Raw genomic sequence first — 25057 nt, 5'->3', positions numbered from 1 at the left:
GGTGCACCACCGCCGCACCACGTCTGAACAATGATCAAAAATTCTTTTCTCGTACTTATACAAATGTTTAAGTCGTCTTCAAAATTATTTTGACTTAAAGCCTAGTACGCTGCTGAAGCGAAACGAAAAATTTTGAAGTCTCCAAAGTCAACAGCGAACATGTTAACAAAAAAATACCATCGGGTATTATAGCAAAGTAAAAATAATAAAAGTACAAATGAAAAAATTCAAGAAAAAACATCAGAAAATAAGTTTAAAAGCAAAATCAAAACAAATTTAATTTCGTTCAAGATTTCGTTGACGAAATTTTGTATGGAAAATTTCGTTTCGCATCAGCAGCGTACTAGGCTTAAGCAACAAATTGCCAGTTCGTACAAACATGACTTGGTGGTCGAGTGGTTAAGGCGTTGGACTTCTAATTGAAAGTGTTCTGCGTACTCGGGTTCGAATCTTCTTCTCGTCGGTAGTTTTTTTTTATTTTTCAACTATCCAAAATTATGTATCATGGTGCAGCGAATTTTTCATACAAAATTAAATGGTGCGGTCGTGGTGCAGACGTGGTTAGGCCGTGGTGCGCCGATATTTCCGCCAAACGGCGGTATTGCACCTGTGGTGCGGCGGTCAAAATTGTATTTATTTTTTCTTTAAAAATTCAATTTCTATTTTTACTCGGGTCTTTTACTCACTTTTTGGACTCATCCATCACCTTTCATTTATTATCTTTTACACGACACCAACATTTCCCCTTACGTAGATGAAGTTAAAATAACAGTGGTCGAATTACAGCATACGATTAAGATCATTCGTTAACGTTTTTACTATTTGTGTCTCTATTTAATTAGTAGAAAAAGATAGGGACACATAGCAACCATACGTTAACGAACGTATGCCGTAATTCGACCCCAGTTTAGATTTTCTTATTAAATTTTACATTTGAGAACTTTTTAAAATCATGAATTTTTTAAAAGTTTCAAAAGTACCTACTAACAAAAGTTGCAATAAAATTGGAATAGTAATACTTAAAAATCCAATTGCGAAAAAAAGGTTAAGTATACACCCGAGTGACCAAAGTTACTTTTTTAAATTTTAAATAAAAATAAGCAGAAATATTTTCAATGTCATATCTCCCGCATAAAAAAATTCAATATTAACATAAGAACCCTCTAAGTTCAAGGTTCACAATTAATTTTATGTTGAATTAAAAATTTATATCAACGATATAGAAAGTGAACTTTCTTCTGCTGGTTTAATTCTCTTCTCCTCTTCTAATTGTAAAAATTAAAATAGTTTTCAAACGACATCCTTTTTCATAATGTTGATTTAGTATACTTATTATACATACTAAGGTCCAATTTATTCACACTCCATTAAATTTAAAGTCGCCATTAAAAAAGGGAAATTTTAAAATTTGTATGCGATTTGACAGTTTTATAATTTTTAATGGAGCCTTTAAAAATAATGGAGAGTGAATAAATTGGGCCTAAGAGTCTATTTATATGTAAAAATATAAAACGCATTCATTAACTTCTGTCCATTGTTAAATAATCCGTCCCTATTTAAAGAAGAAGCCTACCAACACACACGCATGGCATGCCAACCAACAAGACCAACCAACGATCGTGTGTGTTTCCTCATTCCTCCCTCCCTCTCTTCTTTTTAGTCACATCAAGATCGCACAATAAAGAGGACGTTCGGTCCCATTGGAAATATAAACATTCGTTTTTCATTTATTATTAAATTACTTTACAGATATATTACAGTCCACTCTAGAGTTATTGTTCACGGTCCTTCGACGCCTAATACTGTGCTTCGCGCCTTAAGTAAATAGATATATAATTTAATTACTAAAGCGGTAGTGACTGTGAAACCACTAAAGGGTTAAAAAAAAAAAGCAAAACAAAAAAATCCCTCTCGCGTTCCTAAAAAAAAAAAAAAAAAGAAAGCAAAATACACAGAACAAAATTATCGACAGATTTTGTTTTTAAGGAATGTATGTGCGAATATGAAATAGACGAGAACACAATAAAATAAATAATCAATAGTGAGTTACTTGTGCTTGTCATTGCTAAAGCAATGACAGGACAAACAAAATTGCTTACCAAAAATGACGAACACAAAGAAGATTGTGTCTTGTGTGTAGCAGATAGAAGTTACGGTACCACATATTTAGTTGCGGGTCCATATTAAGACAGCTGTAGAAAATTCTTGAAGCTGAAATTCTTCTTCAAGTGCATTTCCATGAAGAATGTATGTAAGTAATACATACCCAAGTAACAATTTTACTTGCATAAGGTCCATTTTCTTCGATTCGGCAAGCTATAGTTTGTATAAGTTTAGTTTAAGGCTTACTTACGCAAATCATCCATTTTGGAAAAAAAGGAGGTCTCCTTAAGGTTATCTGGAAGTGTTAAGAAGAAGCCTTGTAAATAGAAGTTAAAGAAGACCTTTATAAGACCTGTTTGAACCGTTCTAAAGAAGCCTTCTATTTACAAGTGACAGAAGGCTTTCATAAGACCTGTTCCAAGAGGTTCTTGTAAGTATGCAATGTTTTCATCTCTCAAGTATGCAATGTTTTTCACCAATAAGTATGCAAAGCTTTTATCCTGCAGATATGCAATGTTTGTAACACTTTAGAAAAAAACATTGCATTTTTATGTGAGGTTTCAATTAGCTCCCTTTTTGCCACTCATCTTTAATATTCGAGTATGGTCTACTGGTAAGGTGCTGGTTTGGTATGCAGAGGTACGTGGGATCGATTCCTGGCGGGGCCATTTGTGAAATTAAAAAAAAAAAATGTGTTCTTTTTCAATTAAAATAAAATTCTTCCCATTTCAGAACGACAGGAAAAGCATTAACATGGCCAAAAAAGAAGAAAAAACAAAATAGAACAAAATTAAAAGAAAAAAAAATCAATAAAATCTTTTTTTTTATTCATAAATTCAACATCTTCAACAACCTCCATAAGGCCTTACTATAACATCCAATGCAAATGATAGCTTCCTTAGCGAAGCTATAGCTTCCCTAAAATGTTTCATTGTTTTGTAAAAAGGCCTTCATAAGGTCGTTTTACGCTGTTCGTCACAAGCTATTAGCTTGTGGATTGCCTGTGGAGGAAGGTCTTGGGGAAATTCGGTAATGTGCGCCAAAATGATTTGCATAAGACTTGTCCTTCTTCTTAAACAAGTCAAAAAATAGCTTGCATTGACCCTTATGAAAGCTAAATTGTTACTTGGGATACCTACGTATCAATTATTCAAATTCACCATTTTCATATTTTATTCTATTGAAACTACATTATGAAATATCAATACCCCACGATTTACAAAACACTATACTTCTTAAAAATACACTTCAGCATTTACACATTATATTTTGTTATGTAACTACAAATGTTGCTCTAACATCATAAACAAGTGTTATTACATATTTGCTTGATTTTGCGAATATTAAAAAAAAAAAAACATTTTCACTTATGCACAAGCTTTAAAAAAAAAAAAAAAATAAGAAATTCCTTTTGCACAAATATCTAAGTACCTATGTATCTAATTCATTCATAGTGCATTTTATATGTTTATTGCGATCAATTTTACTTTTCAATAGACACAACTTAGACACATATTGTTTCGTATGAAATCATTAATCACAATAAATCTTACATATTATGTACCTACATAACATATTTGGCAATTATTATAATGTAATTCATATTTTTCTTTTATGTATCCGCTTAAGATTGAAAATTTTTAATTACACACTTAAGCAATTTCTGCATTTAACAAACCCATTCAAAAAACAGATTCATCTTAGGTACCTATATACATGAATGATTTTCCCAATAAGATTTCCAATTAACAAAACAGTAGATCAGTATAAATTGGATATACTATCTACATACCTACGTATAAAAAAAAAACAACGCAAAACAAGACACATTGATCTGTGGTGTACGAATGCCGCCACAAGTTATCTATCTATTTGTACTGCTATCCTTCATTTATTGTTTCGCTATTTATTGTTTATGTGACCAACTTGGTGGTGCAACTGTTGGAATAGATACCCCGTTAGGTCGTTTTTGTTTTTGTCGGTAATTTAGCGATGCATTGCTTGTCGCGTGTCACTCGAGTACACATTAGGTAGACAGGACCCTTTTTGTTTTATTGCTGTTTTCGTTGAAATCGCGAAATGTTTTTATGGCGCGGGTAGGGAGATTTGTGTAAATTTGTTTTGGTATGATATCAAACCATCCAATGCACAGAATCGTTCGGATTTCTTTTTCGAAACCAAAATGATTTTGGTTACTTTCATGTTCTCGCACCGTTAGAGTTTCAGATATTTTGATAGCTCTTTTCAGTCTATTGGGTCCATCCAAATTTCTTTAGTGATGAGTTTGGGTAGTTATCTACATGAGCACCAAGTGAGAACATACAACTCTACACACAAATATGCGATGAGATAGAAATAAAGTACCTATCTACCTATGAATCAATATATCAAATCAAAAAAAAAAACTAAGGTATAGTAAATATCCACTGCAACAGATAACAATTTGGACCAAAGACATAAATGTAGCTACAACTTGTACTATCTCTTTGTCTATGTAGGCACCTAAATTGTCCAGTTGTGTCAGGCTTGGCACATATATAAAAGAAAGAGAAAATAATAAAAGAACAAATCTACATTCTACATACCTACATACCTACATATTAAGAAAAATAAAAAGATTCATTTTTTTGTAAATTTCAATTAATTTAAATTTCAATTTTCACATACATATTAGAATATCATTTTACGGAGGTATAAGTATGACCCGCCAAACTATTTCCAAGAAAATATAGATAGGGGTCTTACACCAATAGTGTAAAAAATCCATTTATTCGAGAATCTACCTACGCGCTACGCATTTATCTATTTGTTTTGCAAATGTATGTAGCCCAACTCGTTTTTTGTGCGAACAATTTCTTTTCCTTTGTTTTAGGGTTTTTGTTGTAACAAATCTATGCAGCTGTTGAGAAAGAAAATCCGTTAGGTCATCTTTATTTGCGTAGGCAGGAAGAGAGTTTTGTTTCGTCAGTAATAAAGGGTTGGTTGTGTCGCATGTCACTCGAGTACATATTAGGTAGGTATTGGTACCCTTTTTAATTTTATGGCTGTTTTTCGTTCAAATCGCGAATTGCTTTTATGGTGCAGGTAGGAAGATTTGTTTTCTTTTAGTTATGGGACTGTGTACTTACAGGAGTGCAAAGTAACAACAAAGGTACATTCATCTCCACACACATGCTATGCGATGAGATGATCGTGTACCTATACAAAATACATACAAAAGGAGAAAAACATACGTAGTTACATTCCACATTGTCAAGAAATAATTTAAATTCTAATTGTCGCACATTGGGATTTGGCATTTCATGTATGAGCTGCCAAATTATAAGCGAGTAAATAGAGGAAGGGGAAGCAGTAAGAATGTATCTACCTATTTGCTCGAGAATCTAGGTATACAAAATGTTTGTTTTTTTTTTTTTTTTTTGTGGGAACAATTTCTTTTTCTTTTTTTTTTAGGGTTTGTTGTTGTTGAATATACCTATGTAGCTGTTGATATAGAAAATTCCGTTAGGTCATTTTTATTGTCGCTTTTTGTAGCAAATAATTTTCTTGTAATCGGTCAAGTAGGCAGGCATACATTTGGTTGCACGTGTTTTATGGTGTAGAAAGGTTTTAGACTAAATTAGGAATTGTTTTGCGATCGTTTAGTTTTATTTTCGCGCTGCTTTGTTTAGAAAAATGTTGTCATTTATCTGTGAGTCTGAGGTTTAGATCTGACAGGGTTGAATTGAATTGTTTTGGCTTTTTGGGGTGGTTGGTAGGATAATTATCTTCCTTCTTGTTTGGGTCGGAGTGAGACCTTGGATTGTTGTTATGCAAATTACTCATTCCACAAATTAATTTAAACAAAAGCGCTTTTCATTTTATAAGAAAAACTCTTTAAAGCTTTTCATTTAAGCTCGGAACTTTATGAATGATATACCTATTCATTTCGTTCTTTTGAAGTAATGTATATACGTACACAACGTAAGCGTTTATATTCCTACTATTTTTAAAATTACAAAAAGGAGATAGAGCAGCTGAATTACCTATGTACCTATATAAAAATCAAAACAAAACGAATGCATTTGTTCTAACATCAAATAATACAACAAAAAAAAAAAGAAAACAAAACAAAAAGGGCAAAACCAATTCAATTTTAATACATAGGTATATTATTTGAATTCATAAAACACTAAACAATGCAAATAATATAAAACAATGCTATTGAGACAACAAAATATTTAAAAACCAACAAAAACAATATACAGGTCCATTTAAGGTTCACTCCCACCCAAACTAAAATTACAATTACATTTCACTCTTGGTTCATTTGTTTTCTTAGAATACATTTCATGTGTTAATTTGTCTACCAGGTATTTTATTGACTTTTATACTTTTATGCTTTTCTCAGTCGATTTTGAGTGTACGTTCGCAGGATGAATCGTTTGTTCTTGAGACAAAATTCATCCCAGCGTACATTCTTCCAGATAAGCAGTTACCCACAAAGGGTAACCTTTTCGCGTTCAAAATTTGAGACAATTTACCTTACAAATATTTTGAGTTGTCATTCAAAATATTACATACGAGTAGATAATAGGTTAGGAGCATCGAATTGTACGTTGAGCTTAAAGCTACATAAAGGTAAATGACAACTGCCATATTTCAACACCTAAAACCGTTTCTTGACCTAACTAAAGGTTTGTCCCACACTTATGCACTTAAACACAATTGAACTCAATTCAATTAATTTTTCATTAAAAAAAACTCACATTTTGTCAAAAAGGACTATTATTTGAAACATAATAACATAATAACAAGAGGATTTGCCTACGTAGAACTAGGCGTGTCTTGAAGGAAAGTTGTTGCCCACAAAAGGTGAACTTTCGATTTCTTATATTGAGTGTGCGTTCTTACAAAACGCACATTCTTGCAGACAAGTTGTTACAAACGATAACCTTTTATTTCTTATATATTTTCAATTTTGAGTGTACGTTCACAGGATGGATCATTTGTTCATGAGACAAAGTTCATCCCAGCGTACATTCTTGCAGGAAAGCAGATCACCTACACAGGGTGTCCTTTTCTGAAATCCATTTTGAGTGTGCGTTCGAAGGATGAATCATTTGTTCAGGAGACAAAGTTCATCCCAGCGTACATTCTTGCAGGAAAGCAGATCACCTACACAGGGTGTCCTTTTCTGAAATCCATTTTGAGTGTGCGTTCGAAGGATGAATCATTTGTTCATGAGACAAAGTTCATCCCAGCGTACATTCTTGCAGGAAAGCAGATCACCTACACAGGGTGTCCTTTTCTGAAATCCATTTTGAGTGTGCGTTCGAAGGATGAATCATTTGTTCAGGAGACAAAGTTCATCCCAGCGTACATTCTTGCAGGAAAGCAGATCACCTACACAGGGTGTCCTTTTCTGAAATCCATTTTGAGTGTGCGTTCGAAGGATGAATCATTTGTTCATGAGACAAAGTTCATCCCAGCGTACATTCTTGCAGGAAAGCAGATCACCTACACAGGGTGTCCTTTTCTGAAATCCATTTTGAGTGTGCGTTCGAAGGATGGATCATTTGTTCATGAGACAAAGTTCATCCCAGCGTACATTCTTGCAGGAAAGCAGATCACCTACACAGGGTGTCCTTTTCTGAAATCCATTTTGAGTGTGCGTTCGAAGGATGAATCATTTGTTCAGGAGACAAAGTTCATCCCAGCGTACATTCTTGCAGGAAAGCAGATCACCTACACAGGGTGTCCTTTTCTGAAATCCATTTTGAGTGTGCGTTCGAAGGATGAATCATTTGTTCATGAGACAAAGTTCATCCCAGCGTACATTCTTGCAGGAAAGCAGATCACCTACACAGGGTGTCCTTTTCTGAAATCCATTTTGAGTGTGCGTTCGAAGGATGGATCATTTGTTCATGAGACAAAGTTCATCCCAGCGTACATTCTTGCAGGAAAGCAGATCACCTACACAGGGTGTCCTTTTCTGAAATCCATTTTGAGTGTGCGTTCGAAGGATGAATCATTTGTTCAGGAGACAAAGTTCATCCCAGCGTACATTCTTGCAGGAAAGCAGATCACCTACACAGGGTGTCCTTTTCTGAAATCCATTTTGAGTGTGCGTTCGAAGGATGGATCATTTGTTCATGAGACAAAGTTCATCCCAGCGTACATTCTTGCAGGAAAGCAGATCACCTACACAGGGTGTCCTTTTCTGAAATCCATTTTGAGTGTGCGTTCGAAGGATGGATCATTTGTTCATGAGACAAAGTTCATCCCAGCGTACATTCTTGCAGGAAAGCAGATCACCTACACAGGGTGTCCTTTTCTGAAATCCATTTTGAGTGTGCGTTCGAAGGATGAATCATTTGTTCAGGAGACAAAGTTCATCCCAGCGTACATTCTTGCAGGAAAGCAGATCACCTACACAGGGTGTCCTTTTCTGAAATCCATTTTGAGTGTGCGTTCGAAGGATGAATCATTTGTTCATGAGACAAAGTTCATCCCAGCGTACATTCTTGCAGGAAAGCAGATCACCTACACAGGGTGTCCTTTTCTGAAATCCATTTTGAGTGTGCGTTCGAAGGATGGATCATTTGTTCATGAGACAAAGTTCATCCCAGCGTACATTCTTGCAGGAAAGCAGATCACCTACACAGGGTGTCCTTTTCTGAAATCCATTTTGAGTGTGCGTTCGAAGGATGGATCATTTGTTCATGAGACAAAGTTCATCCCAGCGTACATTCTTGCAGGAAAGCAGATCACCTACACAGGGTGTCCTTTTCTGAAATCCATTTTGAGTGTGCGTTCGAAGGATGAATCATTTGTTCATGAGACAAAGTTCATCCCAGCGTACATTCTTGCAGGAAAGCAGATCACCTACACAGGGTGTCCTTTTCTGAAATCCATTTTGAGTGTGCGTTCGAAGGATGGATCATTTGTTCATGAGACAAAGTTCATCCCAGCGTACATTCTTGCAGGAAAGCAGATCACCTACACAGGGTGTCCTTTTCTGAAATCCATTTTGAGTGTGCGTTCGAAGGATGAATCATTTGTTCAGGAGACAAAGTTCATCCCAGCGTACATTCTTGCAGGAAAGCAGATCACCTACACAGGGTGTCCTTTTCTCAAATCCTATTTTGAGTGTACGTTCGCAGGATGAATCATTTTGTTCTTGAGACAAAATTCATCCCAGCGTATATTCTTCCCAAAACGGAAAGCAGAATGCCTTCGAAGGGCATCCTTTTCACAATCCCATTTTGAGTGTGCGTTCGCGGGATGAATCATTTGTTCATGAGACAAATTCATCCCGGCGTACATTCTAACATGAAACCGAGATGAAGCATTTGTTCAAGAGACAATATTCAACCGAAAAACATCAGTTGATATCAAATATTCACCAATACAAAACACTCCAAACACATTTGTACATAACAAAAACAAAGTTTTTCATTCACACATATGCAAAAATCTGTTCAATTAGTTAATTTCAAATAACAGCAATTAACCTAGGAAGCAGAGTCATAGAGCAAGCTTAATAAACAAAATTAAGCAAACCAAGCAAATCAAATAATAGACAAAATCAAAGACTATCATGCAGAACAAAAATGCAAGGTACTGTATGTGCTTTGGGGTGTCTTTGTTAATTTACGAAAAAAAAGGCACTAATGTACATATGTACCTATATATGTAATATGATAGACTTATAGTGCGGCAGCAATAAATTTATCTCTATTTTAACTGTGTAAAAAAAAAAACAAAAAATTACAAAAATAAATACGCAAAAAATTCAACAACCAGCAACTGCCTTGAAACCTTTTAACCTTTTAATCTTTAAACCTTTTATTTTGAGTGTGCGTTCTTACAAAACGCACATTCTTCCAGTAAAGCAGATTGCCTACGAAGGGCATCCTTTTCGCAGTTCGATATTGAGTGTGCGTTAGCAGGGTGAATCATTTGTTCTTGAGACAAAATTCATCCCAGCGTACATTCTTTCATGAAGACAGAATGAATCGTTTGTTCAAGAGACAAAGTTCAATTCGGAACCATCAGTTCATATTATAAAACAAAATATTAAATACTCAAAACATACATATTTCAAACATTTGCATAAAAACATACATATATATTCCTTGAAGTAGGAAGCATGTCTAAATATTATGTTTATTTTCTTTTCTTTCCGAGAATTTCCAACAAGAGAAGTGTCTGGGAACACTAACACCAATCAATTCTCTTGATTCTGTAGAATCAAAGTGGGCAGGGACAGCAGAGCGGCCACTGCAACATCAACAACAACACATTAAACCTCCAGCTATAAACCACATTACCTTGCAACAGTTTATGACTGCGTTTAACTCCCACAGCAACCACAAAATCTTCAACAGGTTATTATGAATCCAACACCAGCTGCTACTCAGTTCCCGGCACAACAACAACAGTCGTTACAAAGTACTGTAGAAACTCCAGTAAGGCAAGAACTTCAACAACAACAGCAGCAACAGCAGCAATTGCTGCAACAAAAACAACCTGTTTCACAACAAACCTTTGTGATTCAGCCTCATACACCGGGTATTCGACAGCAACGACATCAGCCTATTATACAACAAAACCATCACCAACAATAAACTGTAATACTGCCAACGTCCCCCCAACCATCTGTTATCATTCAACAACAACCCTCTGCGAATGTTATAAATGCGCCTACTGTTGTCCAGCAGGTTGGAGAATCACAACAAGTTCAACACACACAAAAACTCTCCAAATACAACCACAACAACAAAACAGTATCCACAAGTTCCACAACAGCCACTTACGCAAAAACAGCATACAAGTACGCAACAAGTTTTCCACTCTCAACAACAGCAAGTTTTGACTCCAAATCAGTTTTTGCAAACAAAGCAACAACACCGCCCTATAAACAACAGAATCCACAAATTTCCCAACAACAACAGCAATCACAACAGGTAGTGCAACAGCCTCCAAAACAGGTGCAACCGCATGAACATCAAACAAAATTCTGAAACACCTCATCAGTTGCCAGCATTAACCAAAAACAGCAAATAGAAATGCAAAGTTTTCAACACCAAAAAATTTAAAAAAAATTTAACTACCCAAAATGTTCATTGTTCCGCAAACATCACGGAAAAAACAATACAAGCCCTGAATATGGGAATCCATATATTACACAGTAAAACCAGCAAGATGAAGAACGATCTCCTCAGTCACTGTGATCACTTCATTACATAATACCCGAATCGACTTGGTTTTTTCATTGGCATATACAAGCAGGGGCGCCAATGTTTTCCCAATGTCCATGAGCAAATGCTATTCGGAAGAAGCCCCAACGAAGAACCAAACGATCAAAAATCAGCATTTATTAAACCGAAGGTTTAAAGTGGGCAGGATGTTAAATAATCCGTCCCTATTTAAAGAAGAAGCCTACCAACACACACGCATGGCATGCCAACCAACAAGACCAACCAACGATCGTGTGTGTTTCCTCATTCCTCCCTCCCTCTCTTCTTTTTAGTCACATCAAGATCGCACAATAAAGAGGACGTTCGGTCCCATTGGAAATATAAACATTCGTTTTTCATTTATTATTAAATTACTTTACAGATATATTACAGTCCACTCTAGAGTTATTGTTCATCCATAATATAACTTTAAAGTCCAACTTAATTAGGATTTATTTGTTTGCCAATTAAAACGTTATGGAGTGAAATTTAATTACGGCAAAGAAAAACACAAAAAACTAAAAGTAAATTTACACCCAGAGGTTGACCTGATTCCCTTGATCTTGGGTAGCATAGTCATTATAACAGAGAAGCACTAGGATTCTTTTTTTTTTTTCTTTTTTACTAACTTAAACTTCCACTCCAAATAACTTCCATTGTTTTTCAGTTTATTATAGTGCAAATAAAACTCAACTGCCAGTGTTGCCACCCACTACTACTTCTAGAGGTACACTGGCTTTGAGCATTGGAAAAACAATTAAAAAAGGGGCAGAGAAAATAGCTTGCAATTCTGAATTTTTAATTTGCTGGATATTGTTTTTGGGTATAGAAGGATATCACTTCACATACTAAATGAGGATGGCAATAAAGTAAACTGTATACGTATAGTAGTCTAGGAGCTGGAAATTTTTATCCAGGAGTTGACCAAGCTTTCAAAGGTATTAGAAAAACGAGGGGGCAATGTCATCAAAAACGGAACGGACTATCCAAAAATTTTATTTAGCCATTTTTGAGAATCATGGGAACACTTCAAACCTCGCAAGTTGGCGACCACATTACGATATATTTTCGGTGGATTAATGCGATAAGCTTAAAATTCCAAGTTCATTTCCAAGCGAAGGGTTCAAACCACGTTAAGAGCTTGTTTAAATTTTATGAACCTCCAAGAGCTCTTTTGTGGGAAATAAATCTATTTTAATTGGATTGGAATGATATATGTAGAACAACGTTAAGGCCTTTGGTATAAGAACCTTTTTGGTCTTGATTGAGTTTAGCCTCTCCTTCTTTGATCTCAATCATATATATTTTCCTGGTAGCTATATCCTCTTAAATAGGAATAATTTATGTGTCTTTTGTGTGTGTCTCATCTACAAAGGTTTCATCATTGGACAAAGTATAATTAGATATTTTATGAGAGAGAGATGTGAGTGCTATTTACCAAACTGGACAAAAAGACATGCAATCTACACCGACCATTACGATTGTATTCCCGGTAACGTCCTATTACAAACGCAAAAACATGCGAAGAGGTATACTAGAGATGGTTTTAGGTACCTACTTCCACAATAAATTGAAACGTTAATTAAACTCTGTAATTTAATTCCCAAACTGACGGACAACGACGGACGAACGACGACACCCTTTGGATTCCTGGATTCGTTAGTATATCTTTTATTGTGTTGGTTTGATGCGCCATTGTATGCTGTCAAAAGTTCCTCTACAGTATTCGGAGTGTCCTTTAGCATGTCTGCTGTCCAATGCCAGCATTCGTTTGTTGGCGTAAATTTTCACATGAATAACAAAATACATTCTCTCGCATAAAATAATTTCTGCTGATTTGTCACTTTTTGTTGTGTGCAGCGCGCATCAAACTGTGCGCCATTATAATAAGCGGCAAACGCGCGAAGGTCCTTTGCATGAATATAAAGCGCCCTCATTGTGCGAGAATACAAAACACACTTTCTGCTGCTGTGCGCTTTAACTGCTGCTATTATTTATTCAAGTCTGTGCGAGCGCGCATAAAATTATTATGATGATGATGAACTAATTAATGCGTAATGTAATTTTTTTGGTCGCTTGCACGGAGAAAGTATATAGTTTGTTTTATTTTTTTTTGTTTTATGTGAGCGACGAAAATTTTGTCGCAAATTAATTGAAAGAATACAACAAAAAAAAAAAATAAAACTTAAAACAAATTTACGTATTCTCTGAATTAAAATTCCAAAAAACTTTTGTTGGGAAAAAGTTCGTGTGCGATAAATTGTATCGTTTCTGCGCCCGGGTGACCCAATATTATGATGGGAAAACATATTCCAGGAAAGGATCTACGCCATTGCTTTGGCAAGGAAAATGTGGCAAGTTTATTACTGCAGATGTTATATTGCTTCTAATGATGCAAGGAAATATAACTAGAAATTCATTTTATTCATGTATACATACAGGAACCGCGTGTTGTACCGCCATTTTCATATCAAGCTTTGCAGTTGAATACCAAAGTGAAGGAACCACCGAGGTAAGTTTTTGTATATACTCGAATTTGTTTAAGCAAAAAGATTGAAGAATTTTATGCTCACGAAAACTTTTATGTCCAAGAAGAATTATTATGAGGGAGGATTATAAGTTTGTATAATTTTGAAACTACAAAATGCTTCTCATGTGTATGCATCAAAAAGATGAAAAAAAAAAACTCTCTTGAATATTTTGAAGCACAAGATAGATAATTAATTTGTTTGTTGTAATGTTTTAGGGATGGAATAGGGGTTAGAAGCTTTAAAATTTCTTTTTTAAGTTTATAAGTAGGGTGTTTAAACGGTTTATTTGTGTCGGGATTTAATTTTTAGATTGAGCATACTTAAGTCATTAGATAGATGAAAAGTGTACAAAATTGTTATATTTTAAAACTTTTAAAGCGAAGGCCTTAAACTTAATACATACATTAGAGTGGAGCGTTTTCTTTCAAGTTTCTTTCACATTCCTATGGACTAATCTTAAATATTTTTGGTTATTCCAGTAATGGGTAAACAAGAACCAGTGAAAGATGCACGTTTTTTTACGGAAGTCAACATGTAGTGAGTTAATTTCTTACCCAACTGAATTGATTAGTTCTTTTCAATTCATTTCATACTTTAGCTTTTGCCTAAAGCTTTGTGGTCAATGAAATTATTCCGAACACTTAAGAGCTATGGAGGACTCTAATTGAGGTTTTGTTTCAATACTTAAATCACTAAAGCGGTATACTTTGGTATACCTTGACCCCTTTTAAAAGAAATAGCTTACTATAAGTGAAGACTTTGTTTGTAATTAAATTCTTTGACATTTTACATTTAAATTGAAAATTCATAAATTCAAAAGCAAAATCCAAAGTGCCAAATCAGTTAAACATATTTTATGATATTTCTTGGCTTTTTTTTTAATTAGCACAATTTTGACATCTTTTTCATAAACAAATTGATTATTTTCGAGTTATATTACTAACAACGAGGGTTTTAAAAATATATAATAAAAAAAAATGTAAACAAACTTCTATTGCAACAAAAAAATTGCTTTTTATTGCAATATTTGCATTAAAAAAAATATTTTGCATTAAAAATAATGTTATTGCAATTGAAAAAAATTGCATTGAAAATAAAATTTTTATTGAAAAAAAATTGCATTTAAAATAAATAAAAGAGTTGAGCAGCGAACTTTGTTTTTTAGTGAAAAATTGTTCAGTACAAAATTAGACACAATTCATATTAAATAAACTAATGGCCGATTTCATAAACTTTTAAAATTTTAAATGACGTGTTTTGTATGAAACAAACGTCATTTTAGGATGTAAAATCCTAATAAACATTTAAAAAACTTTATGAAGTTGGCCATCAAAAAAAACACTTTTTTTTAACTATTAAATATGATTTTCTATACCTTAATTAATATATATTATTATCTGAGGTTTTTGTCTCAAGAACCAAAATATACTTTTCTGAAGGTTTTTGGGTTGCTGAATCCTAAGTCAGCAAAACTTGATTGGCCTCCGTTCTTGAGATATTACCGTTATAAAAGGCAATAAACGTCACTTTGACTGTTTTCAAGGTTATGTTTTTATGCGAGGTAATTCATTACAAAGAAATTTCCGACGATGCCAGTTCCCTTCTCCCAAAATCCTTAAAACTTTCCGATATCTCTTTTATTAAACGAGATATCTTAAGATTAAGTAGCCCTTTGGCTCGAAAACAGCACTGGTCAACTAAATTAAACTTTTTTTTGGCACAAGAACCAATATATACTTTGCTGAAAGTTTTTTGTGTGCGTTAGAAAGTGCAAAATAAGATTTTTTTTGTAATATTTAAAAAAACGAAGTTAATAGAATATTTATTATTTCGGATTTGAGTTTACCAATCCTCAAACCAACAGATAAATATATTTCTGTTCTTGTGACAAAAATAACTACACCAAAGAAAAGTTAAGCTTTTCTTATGTGAAGGTAGTTTCCGCGAATTAAGTTCACTGTACCTATCAATATTTCACAGCAATGACCTCCTGTCTGTCTAATATTATAATTTTTGCAATTTTATAATATAGCAACTCAAATGTTAGAATAGAAAAATCTATTGGAGAGTAGGTAGGGGACAGAGTGGTAAGACGGGGTGGTGGGGTAAAATGGGGTACCTATAGCAAATTTCACAGTTCCAATTGATTAATCACGCTCGTTCATTCATCGTTCGATGCGCTGCCATTATACTTGTTAGTCGCCCGATGGTTGGTGTTTTCCAGCAAATTGCTTGTCTTATTTTCTTCTGGTTTGACACGTGACTGTGGGTTATGTTTAATAACGTTAGCTGGTGAGTTGTTGCGGTGATTGAAGCTTTAATTGATCTACAAAATAAGGTAAACATTGTGTTTCCTTAAGAATGTTGGCTGTTTTTTTGTTTTTCTTTTTTTTTACATAAAATGGCTCTGCAGGCAAGATGGGGTACCCAATACCCCATCTTGCCCCCAATGAGAATTATTTAGTTGTTATTTGTTTTCCGTAAAAATGAGAATTCAAAAAAGAATAGCCCATCAACGAAAACAGCAAAACGAAGAAGAGTCTGATAATTTTGAGATGAAAGTGAAGAAAATGAAGACAAATTATATTCCATTTCCATTGAAAAGTGGATATTCTGCTCATAATGTTCAAAATAGGTTCATAAAAGCTGTGCAGGAATAGATGATGGTGATGACGAAGTCACCGATATCTGCTAGCTCTGCCAGCTCAAATAATCATCATTCTCTGTGATCATTATAATCACCCCATGTTATCTCAGTGGGGTACGACATCTTACCCGCACCATGTGGCAAGACGGGGCGAAACACCTTCTTTTCTATTTTAATTTTTTTTTCTCTTATATGTGTTAACCTACCAAATGTTCCTAATAGCACCAGATATTAGAATAACAATAATAAGTTGTTAATTAAAAAATAAATTTGATTGCTTCACAATGTAAATTTCTATATTGTTAACGTTTCAAGCTAAAGTACCCCATCTTGCCCCCCCTTTCCCTAATTGAAATAAAACTGATATATTTTTGATAGAAAGAGATTCAAAGTCAGATTAAATTCTTCAAAGCTTTCATTTCATGTTACTAGAAGAGAATATTAACATATTTTTTCTTTAATTAAACCAAGTTCTTAATAATATTTAAAATAAAACTCGTCTAGATAATTCTAAAAAAAAACTAAGATATAATGTCAGTTCTGTTTAAAGTTCTGAATTTTTTTTATTCCCATTCAAGACAAAATTTCAAAACAGTGGTTTGTCTGCGATATGTCTGACATATGAAATGGAATGTATACGAGTATGTATATTTTATGTGTGGTAATTCAAGGTATGCGGAACCTTATAAAACAAAAGTGCCCTCAGCATCTGACTGAGCTACGGAATTCCTTTGTATAATATATGTCTCCGGTTGGCTGAACATATATAAAACAACTTTCAAACATAAAATAATAAAGAGAATCTTATTTAACCTCATACGCAACAGAAGAATCAGAAGAGTCCTTTTAACTTAATTAGTTAAAGATTTTCGAAATTACTCGTAACCATCGTATACAACATATATGTATAATATAAATGTACATTGGTATCTTCTTTTACTCATTATACATATGTTCTATCTCAACCTGCCACAAACGTTCATATGTTATTCTCCTGTGTGCGTTATTTCTTTGTAGCTTAACAAAGGACTCAACATTTACAAACCTTAATTAATGAGCTCACAACAATAACTTTTCTATTTCCATTGGATTTCAACGAAAATTCTTTTGCTATATGACGCTTGACTTAATATCTCATTCCAATCCATATAAAGTTCAATAATAACATTTCCAATTAAGTTGATTGGAATCGAAAAACCAACTCGATATATACATATGTGTTGGTACTAACAAAAACCAAACAAACCAAGCAAAAGCACTTAATATCCATATTTTTGTAGATACAACACAAAAACACATTATACAAGCCTGAATGGCAATGTTAAGGGTGCCCCATAATAAACTCTACTACTCTACTAGAACACAACATGACAATGCCACTTCAGTAATTTCATAGCAAGGGCCTTAATTCCACAACTTATCCCTTGCAAATCTTTGTGTAATTTTTCTAATTAAAAGTAAAAGAGGAAAAACCACAGCAATAATGGAATACAATACCCTTATGGTCTTTTACAACTTGTATACTATACTATCCATAACCTTAACCATATAACACAGTCCTTTCTCTTCTCTTTTTATACAGGATCTATATATTTTCGCCCAGGCCAGCCAAGCGGACATTCTTTCGGACATACTTCGAAAGGGGCGATATTCCTGTGTGCAGTATTGGAATGCCCATAAAGCTCAATAACCCCAAAAAACAATTTCCTATTAAGTGGGACTGTGATCCAGACAAATTGGACTACTGTTACTATTTGCCAATATTTGTTGATGGGTATTGTGTGTTATTGTTTTGTGTAGTAGTGTAACATCCTTTTAGAGATGGATTTTCTTTTCTTGTCTTGTCATCTCTGGCTTATTGATTGGCTGTAATTTCTGATTTATGTATGTTTTTTTTTGTTTGTTTTGTTCTAGATTATCGGAATACGATTCACAATTGCGACATATTGCACAATATGCTGCAATGGATTTGATATTGCGTGGACGTACAAAGGTATTTATTACTTTCATAAAAAAAAATTTATTAAACTCGTTTAAAACCGAAGCAGCAAATTCAGAAGGAAGAAAAACCACACACTAAAGTGGGGTTTGTTCTCAATTTGAAAGCCTTAAGTCCCCAAAGGACTTATTTCCCTGCAACACAAGCATACATACATTTATGATTTGATAAAAACTCATCGACTGGTGTACCAAAGTTAAAGTCAAGTCAGTGATTAGTTTTTTTTTTTATTTTTGTTCCTTTATAGAGTCACTATGGCGTATGCGTAACATTTTTTGGATGCAGTTCTTATATACTTGAAGTATTATTCGTTTTCGAAAAATTTTTCAAACATAAATAAATATTGATTTTCTTTTTAAATTAAAGCCTAATATGCAGCTGAAGTAAAACGAAAAATTTTGAAGTCTCCAAAGTCAACAGCGAACATATTAACGAAATACCATCGGGTATTATAGCAGAGTAAAAATAAAAAAATTCAAGAAAAAACATCAAAACATGAGTTTTAAAGAAAAGCAAATTTAATTTCATTCAAGATTTCGTCATCGAATCTTTGTTTGGAAAATTTTGTTTCGCTTCAGCTGCGTACTAGGCTTAAATAATAATTTCTTTTTTGAAATTGCTTCTAAATTTAAAATTTGAGTTTGTTAAAGGTTTCTAAACCATTTTTTTTAAACCCGTTATGTGGTTTATGAGCAAGTCAAAAATAGAAAAAAGGTTCTAGAGGAGGTACCGTTAGTAACGGTTTAAAAAAAGTTTTTCTTATTTCAAAAGGAGAACCGTATTTGCCACAGTACATTGTATCTAGAAATTTTTAGCTTTTCAAAAGCACTCACCCTTTAAAAATAATATACATAAAACAAAAGGTGTTACTGAAATATATATGTACATATGTAATAATAAGCTAATTTCCAGCAGAAAATGTGATAGCATATAAACTAAATTGCAATTATGCAAAAGCCCAATTTTTGAAAAGCAGAGTCCGAAAAACGACAATTTTATCAAAAACAAAAAAAAAATTTTTTTTCTGAAGAAAAAATTGGTGCAATTACATAATCTAAAAAATTTTCTCTGGACCACTTTTCGAAAGAACCAACCGCTTACAAATATAATACGAAAAAAAAATCATGTTCGAAATTATAAATTTATTAAATAGAAATATGTACCTTCTTACTCAATATCTTTTGTCGCAGACACGAAACTGTGTCAATTTTCAGTTTTTTGCCCAGCATGGAGAAAAAGTCCACATAAAAACAAGCAGATTCTGTATTAAATTAAACGGATTTCTGCATTGTTTTTTTTTGTCAAGATGACTTTCGTCTTAAATTCAGCGGACAGATTTTCTTAATTTCTTAAATGTGAAAATTAAAAATAAATCTACTTAATTTAAGAGGAAAATCATTTTATTTTTATCTGGAAATATTTTAATAACAAAAAAATGGCAGCCACGGGATAGATCCCTCAACTGTTGGGTCACTAGGCAAATGCTTTAACTGTTTCTATGATAAACTGCAACTAAAGCAGAAGTTCGACTATAATTTTTAACTTTTGTCGATTTTTTAAAGAAGGAAATTAATATTCAAATTAAATTTAACAATTTAATCGAATTCCATTTATTTTAAACAAAAATCGTGTTGCTTTAACAGTGTGGGATTTAAAGTGGGCATTATCTTATTTTAAGGTGACCTTCTTTTTCTCTGTGAGGTTGAGGTTTTTAAAAATGTTCCTTTAAATCTCGAGATGGTTCAGCTTCGCTCATAACTTAAGACTGATATGAAGGAGGTGCAACGAAATTTTCTAAAAATTAACTTATTATTATTACACTGGTTTACAAGGGTTTTGTTGCCGAAACAAAAATATACTTTTCTGAAGGTTTTTGGTGTGCTGAACTCGAATCCGAAGTCAGAAACAACTAATCAGCTCCCGTTTTTGAGATATTACCGTTAGAAAATGCAAAAATACGTTTTTTTGAATTCTTCGGACCTTATTCTTTTGTATAAAGAAAATTGTTTGAGCATATTTAGTAACGGTTTTTATAAGAACTATTTTCCATCTTTCGACACCTGTTTAAATCTTTTCAATATCTTTTATATTGCCCGAGATATCTCAAACTGAAGTAAGTGGGTTTGGCTTCATATATCATAAAGAAGATAATGACGATATAAAATTTATAAAAATACCAAACAACTGAGGATATCTCGGGCAGTAAAAAAGATATCGGAAAAATTTAAACAGATTTAAAAAGGTGGTAAATAGTTCTTATAAAAACCGTTACTAAATATGCTCAAACAATTTTCCTTATATAAAAGAATAAGGTCCGAAGTACTGCATTTTCTAACGGTAATATTTCAAAAACGGGAGCTGATTAATTTTTTTGACTTCAGATTCGAGTTCAGCACACCGAAAACCTTCAAAAAAGTATATTTTTGTTTCGGCAACAAAAAAAAAGTTTAATTTTTCACTACTTACAAGCTCACTATTGATGAATAATTAAATTAAGTTTTGCGTTTGTCCTTGTTTTTTAATTAAACATTAACTTTTATGTAAATATGAAGACTTGAAAATTTTCCACACGCACTATAATTAAAAAAAAAAGTAAACCAAGTGCAATTATGAAAACCTACATACATCAAATATTAAACACATTTACTTATACATGCATTTTACATTAATATATACCCAAGGCTGATACTACAGAAACTTTATGAAATTATGTATATTATCTTCAACATCTGCCACAAATACAAATTTTATCAACCCTATAAAGATTGCTTAAAAGTCTATAAGCGCACTATAGCTTTAGCCAAAAAAGAAAGCTGGGAGGAATACTGTCATTCCATAGAAGATATTAAGGATTCCGCCAGGTTAAGCAAGGTTTTATCGAAAGAACATTCTAACCCCTCGTTTCTTAAAAAGCCTGACGGATCCTGGACAATATCCCCAGCTGAATCCTTGGAATTACTAATGACTACTCACTTTCCGGGGTGTGTAGATAACACCTCTGTAGTGAACATAAATCCCACCTTGCTATCAGTTACGACAGAGCGAGTAAACTCCTTGATAACAAGAGAAAATATAGCTTGGGCTATTAATACTTTCTCTCCGTATAAATCCCCAGGCCCTGATGGTATTCTGCCTATTATGCTGCAAAATCAGCAAGAGATAGCAGTTCCATGGCTTGAAAAAATCTTTAAAGGCTGCCTTCTTCTTAATCATGTGCCAAAGTCTTGGAGACAAGTTAGCGTGGTTTTCATACCAAAAGTGGGCAAAAGAGGACATGAATCCGCGAAGGATTTCCGGCCAATAAGTTTAACATCTTTTTTACTTAAAACCTTAGAAAGAATCTTGGAAACTCATATTAGAGACATTTTCAAAAGATGTCCCTTAGCTAGTTCGCAGCACGCTTATATGAGGGGCAAATCTACGGAAACAGCCCTCCATGAAGTTGTTAGAACAATTGAGAACTCGATCCACTTTAAAGAATATACCCTAGCTACCTTCTTAGATGTAGAGGGAGCTTTTAACAATGTCCTAACCGAATCTATTCTCGAGGCCCTAGTGACTTTTGAAGTAGAAGACTACATCAGAAGTTGGATTATTTCAATGCTAAAAGAGAGAAGAATTCAAGCAAGTTTAGGAAATTCAAACTGTTTTAAATGTGTCAACAGGGGTACGCCTCAGGGTGGCGTTCTCTCCCCCCTTCTATGGCTCCTTGTTATGAATAATATCCTCGTGAAGCTTGAGAGAAGTGGAGTGAAGACAGTGGCATATGCGGATGATCTGGTTGTACTTGTATCAGGAAAATTTTTACCCGTGATCAGCGAGATCACTGACACGGCTTTGAGAAAAGTTAGCAACTGGGCTACAAGCTGTGGCCTAGGAGTTAATCAAAGTAAAACGGAACTGATGCTTTTTACAACTAAAACCAAAATCCCTGTCTTCCCTCTACCTCAGCTCAACGGCCAAATCTTATCACTCTCTTCTAGCGCAAAATATTTAGGTGTAATTTTGGACACTAAACTGAGCTGGAAGCTAAATATAGAAGAGCGGGTTAAGAAGGCGAGCATTGCTTTCTATGCCTGTAGTAAAACCTTTGGGAAAAAATGGGGTCTTAAATCAAAAATGATTCTATGGACTTACACAGCGGTGGTACGACCCATTCTTACTTACGGCGCCATTGTTTGGTGGCCTGCACTAAATAAAGCATATAACATCAACAAACTTAAGAAAATTCAAAGAACAGCAAGCGTAGGGACAACTGGAGCCCTCCGGTCGTGCCCTACTGAGGCTCTAAATGTTCTCTTGCACCTTTTACCCATAGACCTTCATATAAAATACCAGGTTTCTTGTAGCGTTTTAAGGCTAAAAGAAACGGGCTGTTGGAAGGCAAAACCCTTTGGTCACAGTGACACAGCAAATTTAATACCATCGGATATGCTTCTGACACCCACGGACTACTGCACTCCTATTTTGAATACTGTAATGAATTGCAAGGTCAGCTTCCCGTCTAGATCAGACTGGGAAGATGGCATTGTGACGAGAGACTTCGACACCTGCATTTTCACTGATGGCTCAAAAATGGATTGTGGGGTCGGTGCGGGTGTCTATTATGAATCCCTCAATATCTCAAAATCCTTTCGACTACCAAACTTTGCCAGTGTATTCCAAGCGGAATTGCTGGCAATTAAAGAAGCTTGCAAATTACTTAGCCTATATCCAAACCAAAACCAAAGCATAGCTATATTAACAGATAGCCAGGCAGCTATAAAAGCAATTGCTTCGGTCACGACATCCTCCAAATTAGTTCAGCAGTGCAGAGAGGAACTCTCATTGCTGAGTGGAAGCCTCACAATCACTCTCATCTGGATCCCAGGTCACAGTGGTTTTGAAGGCAATGAAAAGGCGGATGAACTGGCCAGGCAAGGATCGGCCCTTCATGAGTCTCTAGCAGAAATAGTTAACATCCCCATGGGAGTCATGAAGGGCGATATCTTCTCAAAATACCTAACAAAAGCCAACAATAGGTGGCACAACTTGACTAGCTGCGTCATATCCAGAAAAATCTGGCCCACCTATAATAAATCCAAATCATATGACCTAATCTCTAGACCCAGAAAAGAAATTAGCAGGATCGTTGCGGTATGTACGGGACATTGGCCGATAGGAGAACACGCAGCAAAGCTAGGTATTCCTTACAACACCTTTTGTCGCAGTTGTTTGAATCAGCAAGAAAAAGAAACGGTATTCCACTTCCTTTGCCAATGTCCTGCCCTTGCTAGAAGCAGAATGCTCTCTCTGGGCAGTGAATTTTTCAACGATATAAATAACATCTCAGAATTAAAGATCAAAGACTTGATCTCATTCCTCAATGCAACGAAGTGGTTTTAGGCTAGCCTAAACACTCGTATGTATTGAAATCACTTTATTCCAATTAACCCATTTATAACTCATAGGTTTCACAAGTTTTGGTATCAAAACGGCGCATTTTGCGCTACTTGGGTCATCAAGCTAGGATGCTTATGACCGCCATCTCTACCTACCTATGTATATTATATATGCAAAAGAAAATTTTCAATTTAAAACCATCTCAATCTTAATACAAAATAAAAAAAAAATAGCAGCAATTAAATATCGCACCCTTTATATACATATTTTCATTCCCCATAGATCCTGGCTGTATTACCAAAGCTCATTCTACCCCTGAAGCGAGCATTCAACACAAGAGTTAAAAGAATCATCATTGGTGCACTCAAGGTCCTTCAAATGATGGTAATTGTAGGTAATTAACAAGCACGCATATCATCCTTCTTAGAATTTGCATAATTGTATAAGCCGCCATCAAATGGCAAACATGTCAAATAGGTCCTTGTGTTGGACAAGCACTTGTGCCCTACTTTCGTCAGTTGCTGCCAGTGTGTAACTTGTACAAGCAAATCAACGTTAACCTCGGTGATGGTATTGATCCTGACCGTGATGTGCGAATTGGTGACGTCATCGAGGACACTTTACAAGCACTCGAGAGATGTGGCGGCCCTGATGCTTATATAAACATCAAATACATGATACCTACCTACGAGAGTTGCATGATGAACTAAATTGGAATAGAATAGAACCATCTGATGTTAGTTACCAGGTTTTGCAAGCAATTAAATAAAATCTAGTTTTTTATTTCATCTTAAATTTTATGTGTGTCCTCTTTTTTTTAATGTGGAGCCTTTCTTGTGCTGGTTCCTTCCCCAATCTCAAAAGGCACGGGGAAATTAAAAACTAACTAAACTCTCCGTTTTAGGTATTTGGCCATAAATTCGAGGATTTATGCGGCAGCTAGGAGATAATAACAGAAGAGCAATGCCGACCACCCGAATATTAACTGGATGGGGCTAGGATACCAACACAAAGTACAGAGAGTGCCAGTGGCAAGGGATCTGTGAATCCTGGATTGCTTTTGTGCTTCTCTCTTTCCACATTCATTGTCGAAGTTGGTTCGGGTAAATGTGTGGAATTTATCTACGACAAATAATTCCACTTTCGAGGGTCCAATAAATTATTTTGTTTG

The 25057-nt window shown here is 34.5% G+C and overlaps 1 protein-coding gene across 2 annotated transcripts; it reads left to right on the top strand.

Annotated features, from left to right (window-relative positions):
• Positions 1–13467: 13467 nt before the first annotated feature.
• LOC129915639 (parkin coregulated gene protein homolog) lies at positions 13468–24681 on the top strand. Of its 2 annotated transcripts, none has more exons than XM_055995276.1 (6): positions 13468–13681; positions 13769–13839; positions 18088–18279; positions 18420–18498; positions 24169–24280; positions 24334–24681. In XM_055995276.1, exons 1-6 carry the CDS (start codon positions 13622–13624, stop codon positions 24594–24596), a joined length of 777 nt encoding a protein of 258 aa, XP_055851251.1. In that variant the 5' UTR covers positions 13468–13621; the 3' UTR covers positions 24597–24681. The 2 variants fall into 2 exon arrangements, with proteins under 2 accessions (XP_055851251.1, XP_055851252.1); XM_055995277.1 differs by having other exon boundaries at positions 13471–13681; positions 24364–24681.
• Positions 24682–25057: the final 376 nt, after the last annotated feature.

The sequence above is a fragment of the Episyrphus balteatus genome, chromosome 3 (assembly GCF_945859705.1).
Source record: "Episyrphus balteatus chromosome 3, idEpiBalt1.1, whole genome shotgun sequence".
NCBI classification, from domain to species: Eukaryota; Metazoa; Arthropoda; class Insecta; order Diptera; family Syrphidae; genus Episyrphus; species Episyrphus balteatus.
The sequence above is the reverse complement of the archived record's forward strand: the minus strand, read 5'-3'. Positions and strand labels throughout refer to the sequence as shown.

Bases quoted from the DNA above. Each gene is read 5' to 3' on its own strand.
- LOC129915639 (XM_055995276.1), top strand. From the start codon at position 13,622: ATGATGGGAAAACATATTCCAGGAAAGGATCTACGCCATTGCTTTGGC. The intron at 13,840-18,087 runs GTAAGTTTTTGT...CTTTTTATACAG, and splicing joins AAAGTGAAGGAACCACCGAG to GATCTATATATTTTCGCCCA. The intron at 24,281-24,333 runs GTAATTAACAAG...TAATTGTATAAG, and splicing joins TCAAATGATGGTAATTGTAG to CCGCCATCAAATGGCAAACA.